Below are 24,175 nucleotides of genomic sequence, written 5' to 3' on the forward strand. Positions count from 1 at the left end.
TTTAAAATTAAAAGACGTTATTAAAAGACGTTTAAAATTTAAACTTTAAGTAAACGCATGATGGTAGCTCATTATATAACATTTTATTATAAACATATTAAGTTACCATTTTACAATTATTAAATGTATAAGCTATGTTACTAATACTTATAAGCATTGAGTAGTATTTTTCGATAAAAATGTTCACCTACTGTGATAAAAAAGTTTTAACGTATTTGAAATCAGTTTCATGTTATCATTTTTGGATTATCATAGTGCTGACCATTAGATTTTAAGTAGAACTATATCCAAACTCTTCAGTGATAAAAAAAAACTTACGTCATTTACACGAACTTTTTTACGGCAATACGATGTCTGACTTTTTGACGATATCGAATAATTTTCAAGCATTATGAATTTGCATTAATATTTAAATTCATAACATCAAAACTCTTTTGAGTACGAAGAAAAATTTGTACTTAATCTAAATTTTTTAATCAAGAGAAAGGAAAGTCTTTAAATTTATTCTTTTATAAATTAAAAATTTGTAACTTTTTTCTTTCATTAAATAAAAAATTTGTAAACGTACTTTTTATGAGTTATCGAACTTCCTGGCATCTCCATTCAAGTTCTGCGAGAGAAATAAATCTTTATTTGGAGATTGAAGTGAAATAAAGTTTCGAAAAAGTTTCGATAACTTTACTTGATGGTAAAATAAATCATCTCCCATTCGGAATGGGTTGCGAATGAAAATATCTGATATATATATTTGGATTGCGAAGAAGTAATGATGATGTATTGCCGAGCGTTTAGAGAATCCATGGAATTTCGAAACGTGTTAAAAATGTCTGTATTTTTTTCCTAAAGGTAGTCATATAATTTATATTGATCAGTATTGAAGAAATAACTCTCCGAGATAAAGTTATAATTTGAATAATGTTTATAATTGAAATTGGTTTAAAATGTAGCGTTATGAAGTTAAATTTATTTGAGATGGAACACTATTGTAGAAACATTATGAAATTGATTTCTTAAGCATGCACTTTCGAGTACACTTCCTTAAAAGAATTAGAAATATATATATATATATATATATATATATATATATATATATATATATATATATATATAAAAGCTTTCATATCAGATAAAATAAAAGCTTTTCATATCGGCTTTATAATTAAATAAATATTTAAGTCCGAAAAATTGCTATTTCGAACACAACTCAGATTTCCTTGATCAAGACTCCTTGATCAAGATTGATAATCGTAATATTTAATGATAAACACTCTAATGCTTAAAATCTCGTCCCAGACGTTTTGAGCCAGGAATTTTGAGTGAATAAATCCGTATTTGTGTTTTTGGGTGATGAGATCCACAAAAATTTCCTAATTTAACCGAATGCCAAAGGGATTCTAACCATCTACTACCATCTATCTACTAATGCAACTGTGGTCAGTGCCAGCTGAAACCAGAATAATAATTATTCAGACATCACCGAGATTAGATCATGCTTAATTGCATCTTGAATTGAATCTTGCATGCTTTATTGAATCTTGATTTTGTTTAATTGGCAAATAAGTGCTCGATCCCTAGAGCCATTAAAAAAAAAAAAAAAATTAGAGCTTTTTGAATTGACGCTTACATGAACGAAATGCAAATCTGCGTTTCTTTTAAATTTTCAATCACCAACGTTATCATAATTGTTGACTTGATAATTTCAACTCTCCCCTTATTTATTTAAAGACTTAATAAGAGGTACGTTACTAATCTTGTTTCTGTTCCAAAAAAGTTTTTTTTTCATGGTTAGATGTTAAACTTTGTCCTTTAACTTTTAAAGTATTTTTAATGGATGTGCTAAAATTTTGATTACATACTTGTATATATGCCCTGATGAAGAATTCAGATCTGGTGAACATGTCGGCCAAGCAAGTGTGAAATCACCAGAGATAATACATTTATCGGGAAAGTGATGTCAGAATCACATTTTTTTAACGTATGGCAGTATGGGCAGCTGCTGGCATTATAGCGAAGGATTTTTCTTGCACACATCACTTATAATATACACGTCATTTTTATACTGACATTATATGATAGCCACGCATTTGCATATGATTGTGCTATAGATTATGTTTTAGCATATGGATTCAGAAGTATTTACAATACTCATTTCTTAGCAAAATTTTGAACTATTTTTCTTCTGACAAGAGCCCTAACAACATGATTTAAATATCGTATATTTGAAGTTTCATTTGTTTTCGATCTCTAGATTAGGAGTTACGAGCATCTAAAAACAGTTTATTTTTAACTTCTCCGGTATGGAATTAAATTTGAAAGTAAACCGGATGAAAATTGATATTCCGGCCGTTTGTTTTCCAAGACGACAAGTTGTACTTAATCTAATGTATATACGTTTAGTTTAATCATAATTCTTTTATTTCCTGTTTTAAATTTAGTGCGTGATTTTAGAACGTTGTAAAATTGAAACCGAATATTTATATTACGTTATCATATAACCGAATGTTGTTACATCACAAGTCTGTTATGGGACACATTAGAGAACATCAAAATTTTTTTTTCTTAGCAATATACACTGGTTATCATAAATTAAGGAAAATTCACAAAAATCGCGATAACTCAAGAAATTACACATGGAATTTTATGAAACTTACCCACAATATACAACACATAGTAAGGTATTAAACAACATAAAAAGAAATTATCAGACATTAATAGTAGTATAGAAATTAGCACATGTATAAAATAAACAAATTGGAAGTATCGGTTTGCAATAGAAAAAGTACCTTTAATATGGAATATGATTGCCTCTAGAAGCAATACAGCACAAACAGCGATGTGTGATGCTTTCAATTATGCGGTCTATCAGTTCAATAGGAAGTGAGAGCCATTGCTCTTGTAAAGCAGTTGCAAGCGTGGCAAGGGTCTGAGGGGGCGGATTGATGGCAGATACACGCCTCCCTAGAGCATCCCAAACGTGCTCGATAGGATTCAAGTCCGGGGATCGAGCTGGCCACTCCATGCGAGTAATTGTTTCCTGTTGAAGATAATCATCAACAATGCGAGCTCTGTGTGGTCTTGCATTATCGTCCTGTAACAGGAAGCAATCACCAATTGCCCCGGCATATGGGCGCACATAAGCATCAAGGATGTTGTCTCGATAAACCTGAGCATTCACGGTTCCCCTTGGAAAAACATGGAGGTATGTGCGCCCTCCTAAGGATATGCCTCCCCAAACACAGACACTGCCTCTTCCGTATGCATCTCTTTCACGGATGTTTGATGGATGATAACGGGTCCCAGGTTCTCTCCATATCAAATAACGTCTACTGTCACTTTCTAGACTAAACCTGGACTCATCCGTAAAGAGAACAGGCCTCCATTGATCTGACGTCCAGTGGACATGTTGTCGGGCCCACTGCAAACGGTCTCTCCTATGGCGTGATGTGAGCGGCACGCAAATGGCTGGTCGTCTCGCATACAGACCACCTTCGTGGAGCCTTCTGCGCACAGTTGACGTTGACACCAACCTTCCGGTGGCTGCAGCAAGAGAGGATCTAAGATGTGTCGGAGTAGCGGTTCTATTCCTGCGTGCACTTAATGTCAAATATCGGTCATCGGCACTGGTCGTAACAGTTGGCCGTCCTTGACTGAACCTCCTAGATGCCGAATCTGTGGTTTGAAATTGCCTCCAAAGTCTATGAACCACAGATGGACTCACATTTAGCCATCTGGCCACTTCTGATTGACTCTGCCCTGCCTCTAGTCTCCCGATGGCTCTCCATCGTAGTTCTTCAGGCAAATGATGCCTAGAGGTCATTATTACGAATTGGATATCTCAGATTTTCAATGTCGCAATCACAGTAAAATTTGTGTGCTTTCTCTCAAACTTGGACTTTTATGCTCCAGGCAGATGACGTAAGCCGAGTGCAGCGCCACTAATTTGCATATTGCAATTTTACTCAGCTACTCTTAGTGGACAACATATGCAAATTTTGCACGGTTTGGCTTACTTTTGAAAGAGTTATCGCTATTTTTGTGATTTTTCCTTAATTTATGATAACCAGTGTATATAATATTTTCTGAAATCAATGTCAGTTTTTCCTTGCTAAATGTATGAACAAATTTTTGTAAGGATTTGATATTTTAAAGACACATTACTATTATATTATTTCAATTTTGTAGAAATATTGAGTTGAGATTACAATATTATTAAAACTTTTGATTTTGAATGGAATAGAATGCTCATTTATTATTCGGATGTTATTAATTATAAAGGGTTATATAATAATACCCGATACATCAAAGATTATAATTAAATAAATCCTGGGCAATAGCCCTCTACTTTAAAGACATCTGAGTAAGAAAAACAGGTTAATGGCATATGCGTAGCAGCTTTATTATTCCGAGTAATTCGATTATTTGTCATAAAAAACGGTGATTATTAATAATAATCTCGCCGTTGATGACCAGTATTCCACAAAATGAAATATTTTTTAATCTATCGTATCGTAATCTACGAATTTTTTATTTAAAAATATTTCGCCTGCTGTCAAAATAAATAAATGAATATTTTTAACAAAAAATATGCTGTATTATATTCGGTACATAAATTATATAATATGTAGGTAAATTTTTTCTGAATATTTGCGTTTTCTTTCTGTGTGTTTAACTGCTAGTTCGGAATCTTCGGGAACTGAAATATGCAATTCCTCCTGGCATTAATAGGAAACGTGCTAAACTAACAGCGCCCCCCCCCCCGAAAAGGAAAGAGAAGGGGAAAGAATTTTCAAAATTTATTTCCTAAATCTTTTCCCTCGAAACCTAAGAAATTTATTTTTAAGTCTAAATAGTTTTTATCACCAAATATGAAATCGCTGCTTTCAACGTGTAAACAAACCAAGCAAGTTCTTATTTCTCACCACCAGAAAAGAAACAATTTTCTTCCTCACATTTTCTTTACTATCTCAACTGGGAACACTTGAATCGCGACATCTAATAAATATTATGTTTATTATGATTAATAAAAAGAAGAGAAAATGTATTTTTAAAGATTCCATTTGTAGTTTCATTTTCTGACAGTAAGAAAGAAAGTATGGTTAAAACTACCAAAATATGGTAAAATGTTTAGTTTTTTCTGGCTTTATTGGAACGCCAAAAAGTACGGTAATTTTTACCCCGAAGCTTTGGTAATGACTTTTGGTTAAATTAATCATAAAATATGGATTTATTATTATGCTGCTTAGTAAAAACTAGTTATGTGGTAAAACTTTCTAATTATTATGTGGTAAAACTTTCTAATTTTACCAAAAAGTCGGTAATTTTGACTATACAAGTATATTTTCAGCAAACGCGGGAATGTTCAATTTGATAATCTTTATTTTATTTACTGTACCCTTGGCAACAATGTTTTTTTTCCTCCGGTTAGTTGATTTCACTTCTATGCAAGTTATAAGCTAACATTTTCCAACATTTCAAACTATAAAAGAGGCGCGATTCAAAATGCCTGGATAAGTATATATTAAACCGTATATATTAAATGTTAATTACTCTTATTTATGGACGTTAAAAGTAAACATCTGTTTTTCAAGTTTCTTATAGAATTGGTATTAATGCAATTATTAGAAACGTTTTATAATTGTTTTTTTTCTTCCAATTTTGTTTCAAATTTATCTGAAATTTGGTGCCGGAAATAAATAATTCCTTTCTTTATAGTGTGAGTTAATTTTCATGATAAACTCAATATTTAAGTAACATACTAAAAAAAAACTGAATTTACAAGACCTTTATTTATGTGCGTTAGAGAAAAATTTAGATATTTTATTCAAATCGAGCTTTTGGATTTTTAAAGTACTTATTTTGAAAAATTACGAAATTATAAGACTGAAATATGATTTTTGCATTAAACGTTTTTAGTGGTGCTATGTTTTACGCAATGTTTAAAGCAATGTTTGTCGTAATAAGGTATAATGTTTATTTAAAATTTAAATCTTTTTATTTTTATTTTTAAAGCTGCGCTGTTGTTAGATAAAAATGTCTGTACAAGAAATATCGACTTACTAAGAACGAAAGATTAAACAGCTCGCGAAGAAAAATTATAAATACTAGTTCTCTTTGGCGACCAGCTTATTCACCTTTCGAAATATCTTATACAACATATAGATAAATGGTAACTTAGCCAAAAGCACAGTATAACTGTATTAAAATAAACTCAAATTCTTCAATCTCTCCTCCAACCTTTAACATTATATTAACCCCATTTTTCACCGTCTACTAGTTGCCTGCACGAATGTTATTTTGATTTTAATTTTAACTATTTCCGAGAGATGTCTGCGATATTGCCAAAGTTCTTTTTAAATATTTTCAAAGTTCTTTTTAAAGCTCCGTCACCAACACTACTGAGTACTATAGCATGTTTCAGGTTTCTGCAGCCATTTTAGAAAGGATCAAATATAAATTTCGTAAATAAAGTTTTTATTTCTACAAAAATATATTAAATAAATACTTAACGTTTAACTAACTATACAACGCTACTTAAATTATTACTTATTGCTTAAAAGTATCTCCAGTAGATAGACAAATACCAGAGTTTATGGTGCCACACATATACGCCAACCTACATACACACGTATATATATATATATATATATATATATATATATATATATATATATATATATATATATATATATATATATATATATATATATATATATACACGCATATTATGCGTGTTGAGTTTTTTACAGTTTTCACATAGACCATATTCATATTGGAATGTTTTCAAATAAAGGATTGCATTGTGTTACGTGCATAATTAGTGCAAAATGCAAATAATCCAATTCCTACTCCCTTGTACTAAGTGTTAAATTTTTATTGAAACCAAATTCCGCTTTATACAATTTTTTAAATCAAATTTGATATTGAAGGAAACAATATCTATTAAATTTCGTTTGGAGGGATAAACAGTTCTAGAACGCTGTATAATCGGTGTATAAAACCCTAAAACAAACTGATTTCATGTGAAAAATTAAAAAAAATGTGTTTTTTGAAAAATTTAATTAAAATTAATCACGTAAAATTTAAAAAATTAATATTAATAATTTTATGAAATATAACATTTGTTTTAGAAAACTAATTTTTTCTCATTTTAAAAAGTAAATTTATTGTAACATTTGGAGGCAACACCATGGGTTAGGAGTGCTCCAGTTTTGAAATGTAAACAAACGCAAGTCACACTCTCTCTTATGATGTCATAAAATCCCACGAACAAAGTTTCCTTTACTTAATGATCTTTGTATTATGCACTGGACTTATGAATAACATAATTCAAACAACCGAGACACTCACAAAGCTCATCTCATAATATCAAATATTGATTCCAAAACCGAGTGCAGGCCGTAAACATTACGATAACAGCAGGGAATATCCGATATTAAAATAGGCTGGTATTTATCTTTCTACTTTCTCCTGCAATAAACAAGTTTATTAAAGCAGTATTTCACGAACGTTGGAAACTAATTTCCTGCTTTCTTAGTTCTTTCTTTTTAATATTAACACAAAAGATTATCACCATTTTGCGGTGACTCAAGAAACAGGTTTTGTTTTTGTTCATTACCGACAATTAGTCAATGCTGGAAAGTAGCCTTGAAGTTCTCTTTAAGTTTTCTCGACTACACCCAACTTTACTTGTCTAGTTATATATTTATTAAGGTGACACATCGGTTACGACATATCTCGAAGATTGGAAATATATTGCCCTCATATATAGCTGAGAGAGTTCTTGAGTTTTCAGTTTTTTCGGAATACTTTGGACAAAATGCAGAGCTTAGGAGTGTTCGCGTTCGTATTGTGTATTGTTGCGGGATGTCACGGCAATACTTTTAAATTAGGCGCTTGCCCGAGAGTTGTTGTTATGAATAACTTGGATTTTGATCAAGTAAGTTTTTTTTTAATAATAATATAACAATTTAACATATAGTTGAATTGTTTAACTTAGTAACTTAAATAATAACTTAAATAGTTTAACTATTTAAGAGGATTTTTATTTGTTTTACTAAACAATTAGTTTTAAAAATAATTTTAAGGGGTAAATATGCTTGAAACAGAAATATATTTTAATATTTGCATTTCACAAGTATTTTAGCAGTAAAATGGACGATTTTCCAGAAAAAAAATACTATCTTGAATAAAATATTCTTCTTGGTGTTAACCCAAAAGCATTCATCCAAAAATTACCAAGTCGGTTTTGAACGAACTTTATTACTACAGATACACACAAACACAAAGAAAACTTAACCACTAATAACATAAAACATAAAATATTAATTTCTAATCACACATTACTGCATCCATATTCTTATTTCGAAGGAAAAATATTTCTAACAGAAATATATTTTATTATTCGCTTTTCATTATTATTTGTTTTAAGAACCAAATTTGTAATAACAGTAAAAATTTATAAATCGTTACATGCTTATATTTAACGATTATTGCAACGATTTATTATAATAAATCGTTACATATTTTTTATTATGAAGCAATATAAAGTTCCGAGAATATTTGATCTTTTTAAGAACAAAACGTTTGTGAGCATTAACGAGTCGAAATAAACAATATTTATATTTAAGTCGCAAATTTTTTTTTTATAATTAAAATGTAGGACGTATCAAAATTTAAACAAGATAGAAAACACATGTGTTTAATGCAAAATTATGTTCTTTATTAATGATTAATGAAGTGTATAATATGACATTATGTATAGAATGGTATATCGAATAAATGGCTACAATGTATTTGATAGAACGCATGCGCTTCTTATTTTGAATTGTTCTGTTACTTGTTTCGTTTGTTCGAATTTCGTTGTTACTGTACTGAATTTCCCGATTAAAGAAGTAAGCGATTGTACGTCTGTTAGAATAAACCTTAGACTCAAAAGAAAAAAAATCTATGACAGCAAATTGCATGATCTGGGTGGGCGTTTCGGTTCACATAAACGACGAAAATCCTACTACCGAGGAATATAAAAACATCGGATAAAGCATAGTTTAACAATGAAAATGCATTGTTCTTTCAGGCAACGATTCTTGTTTAATAACTATGAATTGTCAGTTATATCTCACTGTCTTTCATTTTCGTTATCAACATTTTATTACACAAATGCTGCAATATTCACATCTTAATTAAAATCATTCTATTTGAGATTAATTGAAGGGAAAAAATTGACATTTGAATGAAAAGAAGCTCGATGGACAGCAACGTTCGCCATTTAGATAAATAATATATTACCACATCTCGCTTTAAAAATAGATTGCTACAATAATGAGAGTTAACTTATTGTTTTTTTGTTTAGTATGTTCTATTTTTTTTAACGTTAAGATGTGTGAACAATCTGTAAAACGCATACCATTACAGGAAAATAGGAAACAAATATAAAAAGTTACCCTTTTATCTAGAATCAATTCGAATGCAACAAAGAAGGCTTTTAACCTTTGCTATGCAATTATTTGTTATGCAATGAAAGAAAAACATTTGTTTGACATCAACAACGAAATTATTTTAGAAAAGAAAAGTAGCTGCCAATAATTATTGACATTGAAATTTGCGGGAGAAAAATTAATTACTTAATGTAGCAATAGCTCTTACGTGTTGTGATATCCTACTTCAGTAAGCAATATATTCCCATCTATTTTGTTGTATATTAAGAGCCAGATTTTTTAAAAAAAAGAAACTAAACAAAAAAACTGATTCCAACTCAGTTTCTCTAGATTGCCAACGTTCTTATTTTTACACGGAAAAGAGCACTAATTTCTCCTACTATTTTGACTTGTACAATAATAATAAAGTATGCAATATTTATAAGGCATACTTTTTTTGCATGCTTTTTTATGAAACGAAACGTGTTATAATTTTCTGCATTTAAAATTTTTAAACCGGTAAAACTGAATTACAGTTTTAAAACTATTTTTACTATAAGAAATTTTTTGTGAATAAATTTATGAATTTATTCCTATAAACTTAGTATTTATCTACAGTTGTTAGATATACAATGTGTTCTGTACTCACTGCCCTTAATGCATATTTTTTAAAGTTTTGCCATAAATGAATCTGCTTGAACATGCAAATTAAGGCATGTTCAAGAAGAAATTAATACTCAAAAGATAAATTATATAATTAATCTAATACATCATTATCGAGATCACTCATATTGATGTATGAAGCAAATCTAATTCGATTATCACAAAATATCATTAAAAATATTTAACGTAATTTATTTCTATGATTGAGAATTATATTATTTTATCATAGGGTAAATTTTTAACAAATGTAGGAATAACTTATTTATGTTGTTATATTTCAAAATTATGCAAATGTTTTATTTTGTTAGGAATCTTAGCTCTTTAGGAATGTTTTAGTATTTTGACTCATTTGTGTTCATAAAATTTAAAAAGGGGAGAGGAATAAAAAGTTTAAATAAGGTAATGTTCATAAATGATGTAACACTTTTTTTTCTCCAAAATTTTTGACATCCCTTCCTCTTCTTCCGTCAAAAAGTGTCACAATTTACCATCTGATTCTAACTCCGGAGTCTTATGTCATACTTCACTAAACAAACATATACTGTTTATTTAGTGAAGTATGACATAAGATTGTTTAGAATTTATGAGTATAACAGTAATAACAATGAGCATAAGTGCACTGATTTTGTAGCAGATAAAACTAGGGTTTACTACAAAAAATATGACTTACAAAATATAATGAATGAGTACGCAAAATAAAATTGGAAGAAATCTACATTGTTATTGTTATTTTTTTTTAAAAATAAACTTAAGGCGAAAAACGTACATAAATAAATAATTAAAAAATACTAAATATGCTGATTTTATGGTTTTTATTAACCAAAACATGTGATGCTACACTTCTTCTTACTCGATCCTATCTCTTTGTCATAAATTGTAGAGGACTCTTATACATTTTCTGACTCTCTAATTACAAACAAATTTATTTTCATACTTTTGAAAAGCGGTATGATAGCTACATAAAAAAATCTGTTAGATTATCGAAATTGGATTTGTACTAAAATATAAAATTCACAAAAGTAGTTTGAATATTTTTTTTTCATTCACATTCCAAAATGAAATGTATTACTAAATTATCTTGTAAATAAAAAAAATTCAATGATAAAAAACTGTTTCTCTTGTATCTAAATAAGTGCAAATATGAAAAAATATTATTGTTTGGAAGTGAGACGTCTTTGGAAGATTTTTCCTTTAATGCCTAAAAAGACACCAATGATTCGTGTTGTATTTCATAACCATAAATTATTATAGTGCTAAATATAATATTTTTCGCTTATTTTAACCGACATTAATACAAAAGAATTAAATAAATATGGAAAATATGTTTTATAAAAATTCTGTGTCAAAGGGGTAAAATAAATGATAATAATTAAATATGTTTTATACAGTTTCTAGGTGAATGGTATGTTGTTCAACGATTTAATCCGATGGCTACTTGTACAAAGATATTATATAATAAGACTTCCGATGACTCATACACCATAAGTGAGAAAAGCCGTCCACTTGGACTTAACTTTAAGTAAGTTTTGTTTGTACTAGCTTTTATATATATATATATATATATATATATATATATATATATATATATATATATATATATATATATATATATATATATATATATATATATATATATATATATATATATATATATATATATATATATATATATATATATATATATATATATATATATATATATATATATATATATATATATATATATATATATATATATATATATATATATATATATATATATATATATATATATATATTATATATATATATATATATACTATTGCTCGCTTTTTATTTAAAGTGTAAAACAAGTAATATTGTGATTGCGTGATTGTTTTCTTCTGTAGAATTTTCGGTGTTTTTGCTCACTGGCTTCCCTTTGCTCTTCGATCTAATTGGATACTTGCAAGCGAGGTAATTGTGGGTATCGATCCTGATTGGCTGTTAAAACATGGCATTTTTTATGTTAGCAACTGTTAGTAACTGTTATGTTTGCAACTTCGAGTAAGCCTAGTCCGCCAGTTAGGAATTCGATAAGTGGTCTCGTAATCAATTATTATAACATGCGATAATCTCGTAACTGATAAATTTTTATAAATTAATGAAACATGTAATAAATGCTTAGTAAAACAAAAGGAATGATGGAATAATTTCCCTTTATGAATGAAAAGCCGACAATAAAACAAGCCTTAGAGTTTTAACGTGAACACGTCATCTTGTTTATAAACAACAAGCTGGCGCTTAGGTTGCATATTAGATCAAGTGGTTGTGCATTAGAGCTCTTCCTAGTCATCTGGAGTTGAAAGTATCCGAAAGTGTTCCACACGTTCTTGAGTATAAATTACTTTGTACTCATGAGTATCGGTCGGCTTTCGTGGCGATGAGTTTCCGATATTTTTTCGAATGAATTATAATGTCTTGGGGAGGGGTTAAGCTAAATTTTTATTTTAAAAAAATATTAAAATACAAAACAAATTTGAATTTACAGATTATTATATTCAATTAATTTGAAATATTACTCACGCTTTAAAAAACTTTGAAAGTTTGGTAATTAAAAATAAAAACCCTCTTCTTTTAAACTAAATCTATTCGTTTTTAACTTTTCAATTCTTCCCAACTTAAAGCTTAGCTTGTTTCAGCTTTTCATTGTCCAAGCTGGCTAGAAATTTCCATTCGGAAATTTAAAAACTTGCGCGTTTGCACTTTCATGCTTATGACAACACATACGCTTGGTATTTCGATACTTTGTTGCCAAAGCAAAAAAGAAATAAGGATATTCTTTGCTATCGTGCAAAAGATATAGATTATAAGTAAAGTTTAATGTTTAATTTATTGTTAAGTATAAGAAAAAAATAGTTTTGCATTTCGATAATCTTTGACGTAATTAAAAATTCAAGTTTTATTTTAATTTTAATTTGATTAAATTTTGTGCATTTACAGCTTTCACAATCAGTTTATCAAGCCTAGACATCTGAATTTTCTCAGGAATGATACAACATCCATATTTAGAGCTGAAAGAGACATAGGTAAAAACATTTTTTGTTATTCAGTTCTGTTTGAATGTTCTACATTTGTTAGAGAATTTTACTTATTTCCTTTATTAAAAATTTTCATTAAAAATTTTGTTTGGATATTTAAGATTTTTTCTAATCTTGCAGTTTTTTTAATAAATATCAGCAATTTTTTGTAACTTAGTTTGAATGCTTCAGATTTGTTTTTCAGTTTGCGAATTTGCTTGAATGTTACTATTTTTTTAATCTTGCACCTTTGTTTGAACAACTAAGATACGTTTTCCAGGTAGAAGTTCTGTTTGATAGTTAGCAATTATTTGTTTTGAAACTTCGAAAATTTCAGTTTTGTTTTGTTATGTTGTAAATTTATTTCAATATGGAATATTTCTTTAAAATTTTGTTTTAATATTAGTATTTTTTTAATTTTGAAAATTCGTTTAAGCATTCATATATATATATATTTTTCTCATTTTGAGATTTTATTTATTTGTTTCATTTTTTTTATTTTTGTTTACAACTTAGCTTAGAAATTTCCAAAGTTTTCTCATTTAATATTTTTCTTAAATGCTAGTAATTTGATTTTTTTTTGTTTGGTCTTTATGTTTAAATTTCGCTCGCTTGCTTTGCATTTGCAGTTTTGTTTGCATTTTATTTTTGAGCTTTCCTTGAAAGATCGATATCTTTCCTTCAAAATTTTTTGTTTTGATCCTTTTCTACAGTACAATTAATTAGATTTCTTTGCAATTTTGTTGAATTATGTCATATTTGTTTTGCACTTCGTTTCAATATTTCCGATTTATTTTTCATTTTATAATTTTAGTTGAAAGCTCGTAATTTTTTTTTTAATTTTGAAACTTAACTCGAACAACACTCATTGGTCTCCAAGTTTGTAGTTTTTTTGTTATTTTGTTTGAGTTTTAGTGTTTGTTTTTGATAATTGAATTTTGCGTCAATATTCCACATTTGCTTTCCGTTTTACTATTTTGTTTAAATGCTATTAATTTTTTTTAACTTGGCAAATTTGTTTGAACATTTCATTGACTTTTTTTGCTTTGCAAGGCTTTTTTTGAACTTTAGTAATTTTTTTAATTGTTGAATTATCACTGAAAGTTTCCTATTCATACTTTCATCAGATTAATTTCAGATTCATCACCAGAAAGTTCCTTTTTCTGATCAGTAATTTTTTTCAAAATTCTCTCTCCTTTTTTTTTAAAATTCACTTTAATGTAATAAATATTCTTTTTTTATTTCATAATTTAGTTTTAAACATTTTAGTTTTTTATTCCATTTCGTAATTTCATTTTTCATATTCTACTTTTCTCTGATTGTTAGTAGTTTATATTTCACTTAGCAATTTTGTTTGAACAGCCTTAATTATTTCATTTGAAGTTTTTTTTCTGAGCCAACATTACACTATTAATGGTTTTTCGTGATAAAATAAAAAAAGATCATTTTAAATTTTGTTCCATTTTTAGACAAAAACAAAATAAATCAAGGGTGACGTTTGTGATTTCCTAAAATGTGATTCCCAATGATAGGAAAGAAGATTACCTGGTAGATATAAAATGTCTTTTCAAATTAGATTTCACTTTTTGTTTTTAACCTTGAGGCTAAAGGATACAGAATTTAGATTCTCTTTTCATGCCAAGTCCGAAATTTACTTTTTTTCCAACGGTATTTGTCTGAAGAAAAATCGATTTCCCTCTTGCTATTCTCAAAGATTTCTATTCACTTCCACAGCTTAAAAAAGCGTTTTATGGCTGTTTTCTTATTTATGCTTTACTGGGAACAATATTTCTGCACATCAACATTTAATATTTTTCGCGGAACTTTTCGAAAAATGCATATTTTATTTACAAACATTTATTACAAAATAATACTAAAAATAGTTTTCTACTTCGAATAATATTTAACGCAACAAATGAGTAAAATCTGGCACATTTTTTTTAATTTTAAATGCTTCAATTTTTAACTCTGGGTAGGTTTGTTTGTTACTTATAACATTAAATATGTAAAGAATGATTAAAAAAAGTAAGTGATATATTATTTTAAAGAAAAATAATAATAAACGTGCTTCATTTTGTGCTTAAACATTAAGTGAAAACACTTTGAAATTGAATGCATTTAATCCTTGCTTTTTAGAGATAAAAGAGTTTCAAATGGAAATAAATATACTCTGTCTAATCCACTTCTGAATCCTTAATTATAAATAATATTATTATATATTATTAATATATATATTATTATTATATATATAATTAATTATTATAAATTTTCATTGCTTTTTTATTTCTTTATACAACATAAAAATATAAGAGTTTCATACAGTTTTCCATTGCTGTTGGTGCATTTTTATTGGCTGAAACTGCTATTATTACGATTTTGATTAAGAACCAGAATTCAGAACTAAAAGAGTTTTTCTTTTTATTAAAACGTAAATCTATGACATTATCTTATCATGCTAAATTTTAAAATAAACTCGTTTAAATTCGAGTCTAATTTCACTAAATGTTTTACAATTATTATATTTCGATGCAAATTACATTAATATACTATACTAAATTACAGTTGCAGGAATTCGTTAAGGGAATAAGAATTTAATGATCAGATTCATGCGCAATAAGATGCGCACATAAATTGTATTTAATATACCAGCCTGTTTGGTAAGCAAAAATATTAAATTACTGTTGCGAACTCACCAAATATGCTGTAACATTATACCTTCAATTTTTGAATGTTATTTTAAAAAAATGAATTCCTACCAAAATTATTTATAATCACTCATAGATCTTAACAAAATCATTATGGAAATGTTTGGACGTAGGAATAATGGGTACCCCAGTATCAGTTCTTCCTACGTCCCCCCATCTATCTCACTAATAATTTGAGAGGGATAGAGCACTAGTCTCCCAATGATGTGACCCAGGTTTGAATCCCTGATACGCCAGGTTCCGGATTCTGCATCCGGATCGCACCGACCACAGTGTTGACGTAAAGTATCCAGTGGTAGACGGATTATGGGTTAGAATCCCCTTGCCGTCAGGTTAACCGTGGGAGGCTCTCGTGGTCTTTCTCTCCATGTAATGCAAATGCTGGTTATTCTATCCAAAAGTCCTCCAAGAAGGCAAATTTTTCCCAATACTTGATTCAGGAGTTCTCTTGTCTTCAGGATTGGGTTCAAAATTATAAGGCTTCGTAGAACATTAGTAGTCGTAAACCCAAAAATTGTGTCGACGGTTATAAAATTATTTCGAAGCATCGGGGTTGGAGAGTGGCAGCAAACAGGGAGCTTAACCTAATAGTTTATTATAATTTTAAAAATGTTTTGTGAGATCTGATCAAATTAAAAAAAAAATCAAGTTCAATAAAACTGCCGATATTATAGCCATGTCGATATTGATTCTTTTTTTTTTTTCATTTTATTCTAGCCCATTTCACCTTGAGCACCTTTGGCGTGATTGATACTGATTACAATAATTACGCTGTTGTTTGGGGATGTGATCCCGTACTCTTTGGAAGTATCCAAAATGTGGACATTCTCTCTCGCACACCAACCCCTCAGACAAATCTGATAAAATCTGTTAAGGAAACACTCAAGAACTTGTCAATAGATTATCATCCAATGGACAACGTTGATCAAACAAGATGTGATGATTCTAATTCAAATTCGGATGGATCTTCTACCGATGGCGATAGAAACACAAACAATATTATTGCTGGATAAATGAAACCATTGTCTAGAGCAGAAAATATTTTCAAAAAATGCATTCTTTTTTTGATGTAAATATACTAAAAAGTTTTTTGTACGTGAATTCCAAGCCATATATAATTTTTTTTATAATTCATTCTTCATTTGTAATTTTTTATTATTAAAATTTCATATAAGAGACCAATTCATTTTTCTTTCAAAACACTAGTAGTTGTCTAATATTTTTTTAGCTAAGTTTCCTTTTAATGTTATTTTTATATTAGGCATATCCAAATTGTGATTAAAACTTAGTCACCTTAGTCAAACTTAGTTAAAAACCCTTGAAGCAAAAATTTTCAATCTTCCAAGCAATAATTTTTCAAATTCGTAGTTATTATGCAATTATTTAGATCTAAGAGAAATAATTATTAATCATTAAAATTTCTTTAATTTATAAAAACAATCACTGATAAATTTTTGAAAATGAATGAAAAAAAAAGTCTTTACTTTTTGCGAATTTTATATTTTAGTATAGCCGATCAGGTGGCCGAGTGGTAAGCGTGCCTGACTACGGAGCCGATAGTTGCGGGTTCGAATCCCGCTCAGGGCATGGATGTTTTCTTTCTCTCTCTCCGTGTTCTATGTCCTTTCTCCTTTGTGTGCGTGATTGTGTGAATGTAACCAGCCCTATAAACGGGTTTGTAGTTGTGTGACGTGGGCAACGCTGCTCCACCGCCATGGCTTCGCCACAGGTGCCCACTGGGTAACGAGAAGAGAGTAGCAGTTCTGGCATTTCTGTGGCCAATGGGACAAACTCCAAGCTCCCGCCATTTAAAAAAAATATTTTAGTATAAATATATTTCCTATAATCTAAAAGAATTTTCTTTTCTAGTAACTATTAGACTGTTTTTCGTAATTAAAAGAATAAAAAAAGTATATTTTTGCTTGTAATTAGAGCGTTAGAAAAAAATATAGATAAAAAAGACTCCGGTGACCTATCTGTGTCAAAAGGTTAATCTGCTACATAACATTTAGTAAAAATGTCAAGTAGGCTATACATTTATAATCATTAGAACTCCATATAAATTATGATTACATTGAAATTATTAGGAATGACTTTCAACAATTGTTTTCACGTTGTTTACTGTTGCATAAATAAAATTATTCAAAATTTAGAATTATTAATTTGAACAGTCGAACCAATGCACCAAGCCACCAATTCATATTAGCTTTAATGACGTTCCCATCATTACCTGAAGGTACTTAAAAGGATATCGTTGAGACGTAATTATAGTGTCGAACCTTTCCGTTTAATGTTCGTTTCTCTAATATTTCTTCGATAATGCTCATGGGAATTTTAATAGCCTATCATTAAGAATGTCTTATGAAAGTGCATATTCATACCAACTCCTAAAATACATTAAAAAATGATATTATGTATTTCCTTATTTGAATTAGAATAATTTAAAGTAACTAGATAAGAGTTTTAGTACTTTGCATTACTTAAAACTGAATTATTTTGTAAACTAAATGTTGTTTTTATTAAAACTTCTCAGAAAAACTATTTTGGGTCAAAGAGTAATTGCCATTTAAAAATAATTTGTAGTGGTTTAAATATATAGTTAACATTTAAGTAGATACTTTATTTATAAAAGATAATACTTTCAACTAAAATATGTACGTTAGAAGACACAAAAATTGATATTTCAACGAGAAAAAAAAATGCAGTTAAAGTCTGAAGAGCAATTGGGGCGAAAAAGCGGAACAATGATTATCAAAACCAATATGATCACGGTGAAACTTTGATAAATGTATCTACGGAAATGCAAGCTCCCAGCGACCGAGCAAACCTCTGCAACAAGTGCGGAAAAGGTCAAATAAGGCAAAACGAAAAAGTATCAATACAAAAATTTTTAAAAAATCATACAAGCAGATTAAAATGTATACAAAATATTTGGGTGGGGCTCTTATTTTTGAGAGTTTTTTGTGACGATCTCTGAAAGAAATCAACATTCTCACGCTGCAGTCACAGTGCAATAAAAACGATGCTATCTGTGATTTATATTTAGAGTTGAAAGTTAAATTGGAAAATAAAAGTTATTTCAGAAAAATTACGGATCTCGATCAAACAAATCTCTTCTCTTCTTTTAAAGCTAACTAATTTTTACGATATAAAATTAAAGGCTAACTTATATAGAAACATAATTGTTTATTAATTTTAAATAGTTCTATCATTCATAATTGGTAAATTCATTTTTACACGTAATTATATCAGTAAAGATCATTTTCATAGACATTAAATTTTGCTCATCAATCCGGTTTTCATGAAGCCACACACGTGGAATTTCTGCACCAAGAAAATGACACTGCCAAAAATTAAAATCGTTGTGAAAAATGATCTATAATAGCATTTATGGAGGTAATCTCTAAGAACGACTATTTTAATGTGAAACAGAGATTGGTCGCCCCGAGTAGGACTGGCGATATAAGAAATTTTATATCGTGATGCATCGTCAGTTTTGCATCGCGATATAGTATTTTTGAAATTCATTTACTTTTAAGGAGCAGAAATTTGGATTTCTATCAAAACTTCATACTCAGATTGATTTAAATCAATTTATGAATTTGATGTATATGTTTTGTTTAAGAAAGATAATAATGTTATATTTTCTAAAAATGATCGAGCAAATAGCGAAAGATTTCTTAGTTTAAAAATAAATAATAAAAAAATAAATAAAATTGAAATTTATCAATAGATTTACCTAACAATATAGATAGAAAATTTAAAAAATAGATTCGTTAAAAATTATTTTTGTGCTTAAAACAAAGTGCTAAATAAATTAAACGAAAAAAAAACAACACTACTTTTTATCATTATTATTACACATAAAAAATAAAGTTAAATTGAATAATTACCGAATTCTGAACGAAAAAACAAAGTAAGGTTTAATTTCTTAAAAATAAAAACAAAAGAATTATGATATTCGATAATACACTGGTTATCATAAATTAAGGAAAAATCACAAAAATAGCGATAACTCTTTCAAAAGTAAGCCAAACCGTGCAAAATTTGCATATGTTGTCCACTAAGAGTAGCTGAGTAAAATTGCAATATGCAAATTAGTGGCGCTGCACTCGGCTTACGTCATCTGCCTGGAGCATAAAAGTCCAAGTTTGAGAGAAAGCACACAAATTTTACTGTGATTGCGACATTGAAAATCTGAGATAGCCAATTCGTAATAATGACCTCTAGGCATCATTTGCCTGAAGAACTACGATGGAGAGCCATCGGGAGACTAGAGGCAGGGCAGAGTCAATCAGAAGTGGCCAGATGGCTAAATGTGAGTCCATCTGTGGTTCATAGACTTTGGAGGCAATTTCAAACCACAGATTCGGCATCTAGGAGGTTCAGTCAAGGACGGCCAACTGTTACGACCAGTGCCGATGACCGATATTTGACATTAAGTGCACGCAGGAATAGAACCGCTACTCCGACACATCTTAGATCCTCTCTTGCTGCAGCCACCGGAAGGTTGGTGTCAACGTCAACTGTGCGCAGAAGGCTCCACGAAGGTGGTCTGTATGCGAGACGACCAGCCATTTGCGTGCCGCTCACATCACGCCATAGGAGAGACCGTTTGCAGTGGGCCCGACAACATGTCCACTGGACGTCAGATCAATGGAGGCCTGTTCTCTTTACGGATGAGTCCAGGTTTAGTCTAGAAAGTGACAGTAGACGTTATTTGATATGGAGAGAACCTGGGACCCGTTATCATCCATCAAACATCCGTGAAAGAGATGCATACGGAAGAGGCAGTGTCTGTGTTTGGGGAGGCATATCCTTAGGAGGGCGCACATACCTCCATGTCTTTCCAAGGGGAACCGTGAATGCTCAGGTTTATCGAGACAACATCCTTGATGCTTATGTGCGCCCATATGCCGGGGCAATTGGTGATTGCTTCCTGTTACAGGACGATAATGCAAGACCACACAGAGCTCGCATTGTTGATGATTATCTTCAACAGGAAACAATTACTCGCATGGAGTGGCCAGCTCGATCCCCGGACTTGAATCCTATCGAGCACGTTTGGGATGCTCTAGGGAGGCGTGTATCTGCCATCAATCCGCCCCCTCAGACCCTTGCCACGCTTGCAACTGCTTTACAAGAGCAATGGCTCTCACTTCCTATTGAACTGATAGACCGCATAATTGAAAGCATCACACATCGCTGTTTGTGCTGTATTGCTTCTAGAGGCAATCATATTCCATATTAAAGGTACTTTTTCTATTGCAAACCGATACTTCCAATTTGTTTATTTTATACATGTGCTAATTTCTATACTACTATTAATGTCTGATAATTTCTTTTTATGTTGTTTAATACCTTACTATGTGTTGTATATTGTGGGTAAGTTTCATAAAATTCCATGTGTAATTTCTTGAGTTATCGCGATTTTTGTGAATTTTCCTTAATTTATGATAACCAGTGTATATTCAACTGACAATATTGAAAGAAAATTAAAAAACATGATTATACTCTTTAATAAAATGAAGTGCTAAATGATTTTAAAAAAAGAAGTCGCAATCGCAAACATTACTAATTTTTTTGAATAAACAAAGTTGATTGACTAATGTCCAAATCCAAAAGAGGAAAAATAAGTTTTGTTATAATTTTATTTATGAAAATGAAAACAACTAAAGATATTTAAATTTAAACTCAGTAATAAAAACCCATTAAATTATTATTTTCTCCAAAAAGTTTTCAATAAATTAAAATAAAGTAAAAAGTAGCCTAACAAATTTAATTACTTTTTAATTTAATTCTTTATGGGCACCTTAAATTAGATTTCCGTTTGTAATAAAATCAACAATGTAAAATAATAATTAAACATATAATATCAAAATTAATTTTCACATTTAAAAATGAAAAAGAAAGTTTTGTTTCAAAAAAAAATTTACCTAATTAATTAAGAAACACTTCTTTTCTATTCTTTTCAATAATAGGTTACGTTCAGAACAAGGTTGCGATCACAAAGTCAGTCCCACTGAAAATAATCTAGAAGAAACGATATCAAGTCGCGACAAAGAAGAAAAAAAAACTAAGAGGTGCGGAAACGAACATGCGAGATCGCGATATATGTTCTCAAAACTGATTCTGATTCTACCACTTTATGTATTTTTTATTTTTTGGTTCGCATCAATCAAGGCCGTTTCAATATAACGATACGTACATCGTCTTCCGGCGCGAGTTGGCATCGGAACGTAAGAGATCCTTTGCGTTTCTTGTATCGCTATATAGTTCGTCTTCTTTACTCGACGGCTTAAATCAGATTTCTGATGCATCGCCTGGAACTTAACTCCTGTATCGGCCTGCCGATACAGCAGTTAAATCGATATGTCGCGATATATCGATTTATGGCCCAGTCCTACTCCAAAGAGGTTTCACTGTTTGTTCAATTTTATAAGTGATATGTATGGTAACAACTGAATTTTTAGAACGGAATTATCTATAGTTGAGGCAGATGGGATACTGGTGTCCCTTCTATATATTTTTTTTCTGATTCTGACTGTAAGCAAAAATATATTTTGATATTTTTTAATTATAAAAAAACTAGTTTAATAGTCACTAAGAAATCTGTTAGATTATCGTTAAATTATAGATAAATCCAATTTTTTTTTAAAAATTCATGTTTAAAAATTAAGGAAATTTCAATGATGTATTGCTGCTTCTCTTAGATGTAAGTAAAAGCAGAGCAAATTTGAATAATTATAATTTTGACGTAAGCCGTGGAAGATTTTACTTTTAACGCAAAAAAAAGAACTCCGGTGTTTTATGTTATATTTCATAACCATAAATTATTAAAAGGCTAAATACAATAGATATCATTTTTTTTAACCTAAATTAATACAAAATAATGAAAAAGGTCAGGAAAATGTGTTTAATAAAAATTTTGCGTCAAAGGAATAACCATTTTAAGTTAAAATATCAGTTTGCACTACTTGTATTGATTATAAATCCCTTACAAAAAACTTAAGGTATTTTGAGGTTTATATGAGGTTGTTTTGAGGTTTCAAGGTTTATTTCAAGTTTGTTTGGAGATGATATCAAAAACAACCTTAAAAAAAATCAATCTCCCAAAGTGTATGAATTTCTTTAATTTACCTTTGAGGTTGTTGGAAATCTACTTTAGATCAACTAGCTTAGGGAGGCTGCTTTTGAGGTGTACGGATTTTTTTTTTACCCTTAAAACAAGTGCGTAGATTTGAGGTCTGAATAATTTCACCCGATCTGAACTAAAATTACTTCTGAGCCGTGATAGCTCAGAGGATAGAGCTGTCGCCTTCCAATTAGGTGAACCGGGTACGAATTCCAGCGATGATTGGTCGATATGAATTCCGCTTCCGGGTTGCACTGACCACAGTTCTGACGTAAAATATCCACAGTTGTAGACGGATCATGGGTTAGAGTCCTCTTGCTGTTAGGCTAACCATGGGAGATTTTCGTGGTTTTCCTCTTCATGCAACGTAAATGAGGGTTAGTTTTATCTAAAAGTCCTCCTCAAAGGCAAATTTCTCCCAATACTTGATCATAGAGTTCCCTTGTCTTCTGGATTCAAAATTACAAGACTACGGAGTTCAACATTAGTAGTCACAAACCCGAAAAATTGTGTCGACTCTTCAACGACTCTTATAAAATAAAATAGAATTATTTCTGAGTTATGTATGAGGTTGATTTTTTGAGAGCTGTAAATGAAGTTGAGATTGGGGTTTATTGGCGAGGTTATTTTTGGTGCAAAAATTTACCTTATTTTCTACCTCAGGTGTATTTTTTTTTTACATCTGCCAATCTCAAAACAGCTTTAAAAAACACCTTATTTTTTGCAGGGAATAGTAGTGATGGTAAAAGAGGCGGGATCACACAGCTGTGAGCATATGAACAGATTGAGAAACCCTGAATTATTATAAATATCTATAAATCTATTCATATCGATATAAAGATCATTTGACAGTATTTTTTTTTTCAAACTAAAGGTGGTATGTCCAAATAGAAAATATCCATTTTGTTTAATACAATTTCATACATTTTTCTCTTTCATTCAGCAAATTTTATTACCATTAAAATGTTGCATATAATTACCCTAAAGGTATAGGTTAATAAGTTCGTAATTAAATTAGGTATGTATGTTGTAATTATCTTATAAAACGTAAATGTAAAGAAGTTCTTTTTATGTGTCATTATAATTTCATGATGTGGAAGTGTTAAAAACAATTTTGAAGAAGGATTGTAAGGAATTTCTAAAATATTTTTCCAAGAATAGAAAATTTCATAAGCTGTAATGTATTCTAGTTGTCGAGAGTTTGTAATTCAGTGTTTTGTC

At 29.8% G+C, this 24,175-nt stretch overlaps 2 protein-coding genes across 3 annotated transcripts in view; one reads left to right on the plus strand and one right to left on the minus strand.

Annotated features, from left to right (window-relative positions):
* The window catches only part of LOC107437431 (uncharacterized), a 455,576-nt gene that overhangs the window by 66,284 nt on the left and 365,117 nt on the right, over positions 1 to 24,175 (minus strand). The window lies entirely within an intron of this gene.
* LOC107437434 (apolipoprotein D) lies at positions 7,276 to 16,997 on the plus strand. The gene is made up of 4 exons (XM_016049439.5): positions 7,276 to 7,936; positions 11,465 to 11,595; positions 13,038 to 13,123; positions 16,537 to 16,997. Exons 1-4 carry the CDS (start codon positions 7,817 to 7,819, stop codon positions 16,830 to 16,832), a joined length of 633 nt encoding a protein of 210 aa, XP_015904925.2. The 5' UTR covers positions 7,276 to 7,816; the 3' UTR covers positions 16,833 to 16,997.

The sequence above is a fragment of the Parasteatoda tepidariorum genome, chromosome 7, assembly GCF_982258835.1.
Source record: "Parasteatoda tepidariorum strain Cologne lab strain chromosome 7, Ptep-v5.0, whole genome shotgun sequence".
NCBI classification, from domain to species: Eukaryota; Metazoa; Arthropoda; class Arachnida; order Araneae; family Theridiidae; genus Parasteatoda; species Parasteatoda tepidariorum.

Coding starts and splice junctions, on each gene's coding strand:
- LOC107437434 (XM_016049439.5), top strand. CDS start 7,817: ATGCAGAGCTTAGGAGTGTTCGCGTTCGTATTGTGTATTGTTGCGGGA. Junction 11,596..13,037: donor CCACTTGGACTTAACTTTAA/GTAAGTTTTGTT, acceptor GTGCATTTACAG/CTTTCACAATCAGTTTATCA. Junction 13,124..16,536: donor TAGAGCTGAAAGAGACATAG/GTAAAAACATTT, acceptor ATTTTATTCTAG/CCCATTTCACCTTGAGCACC.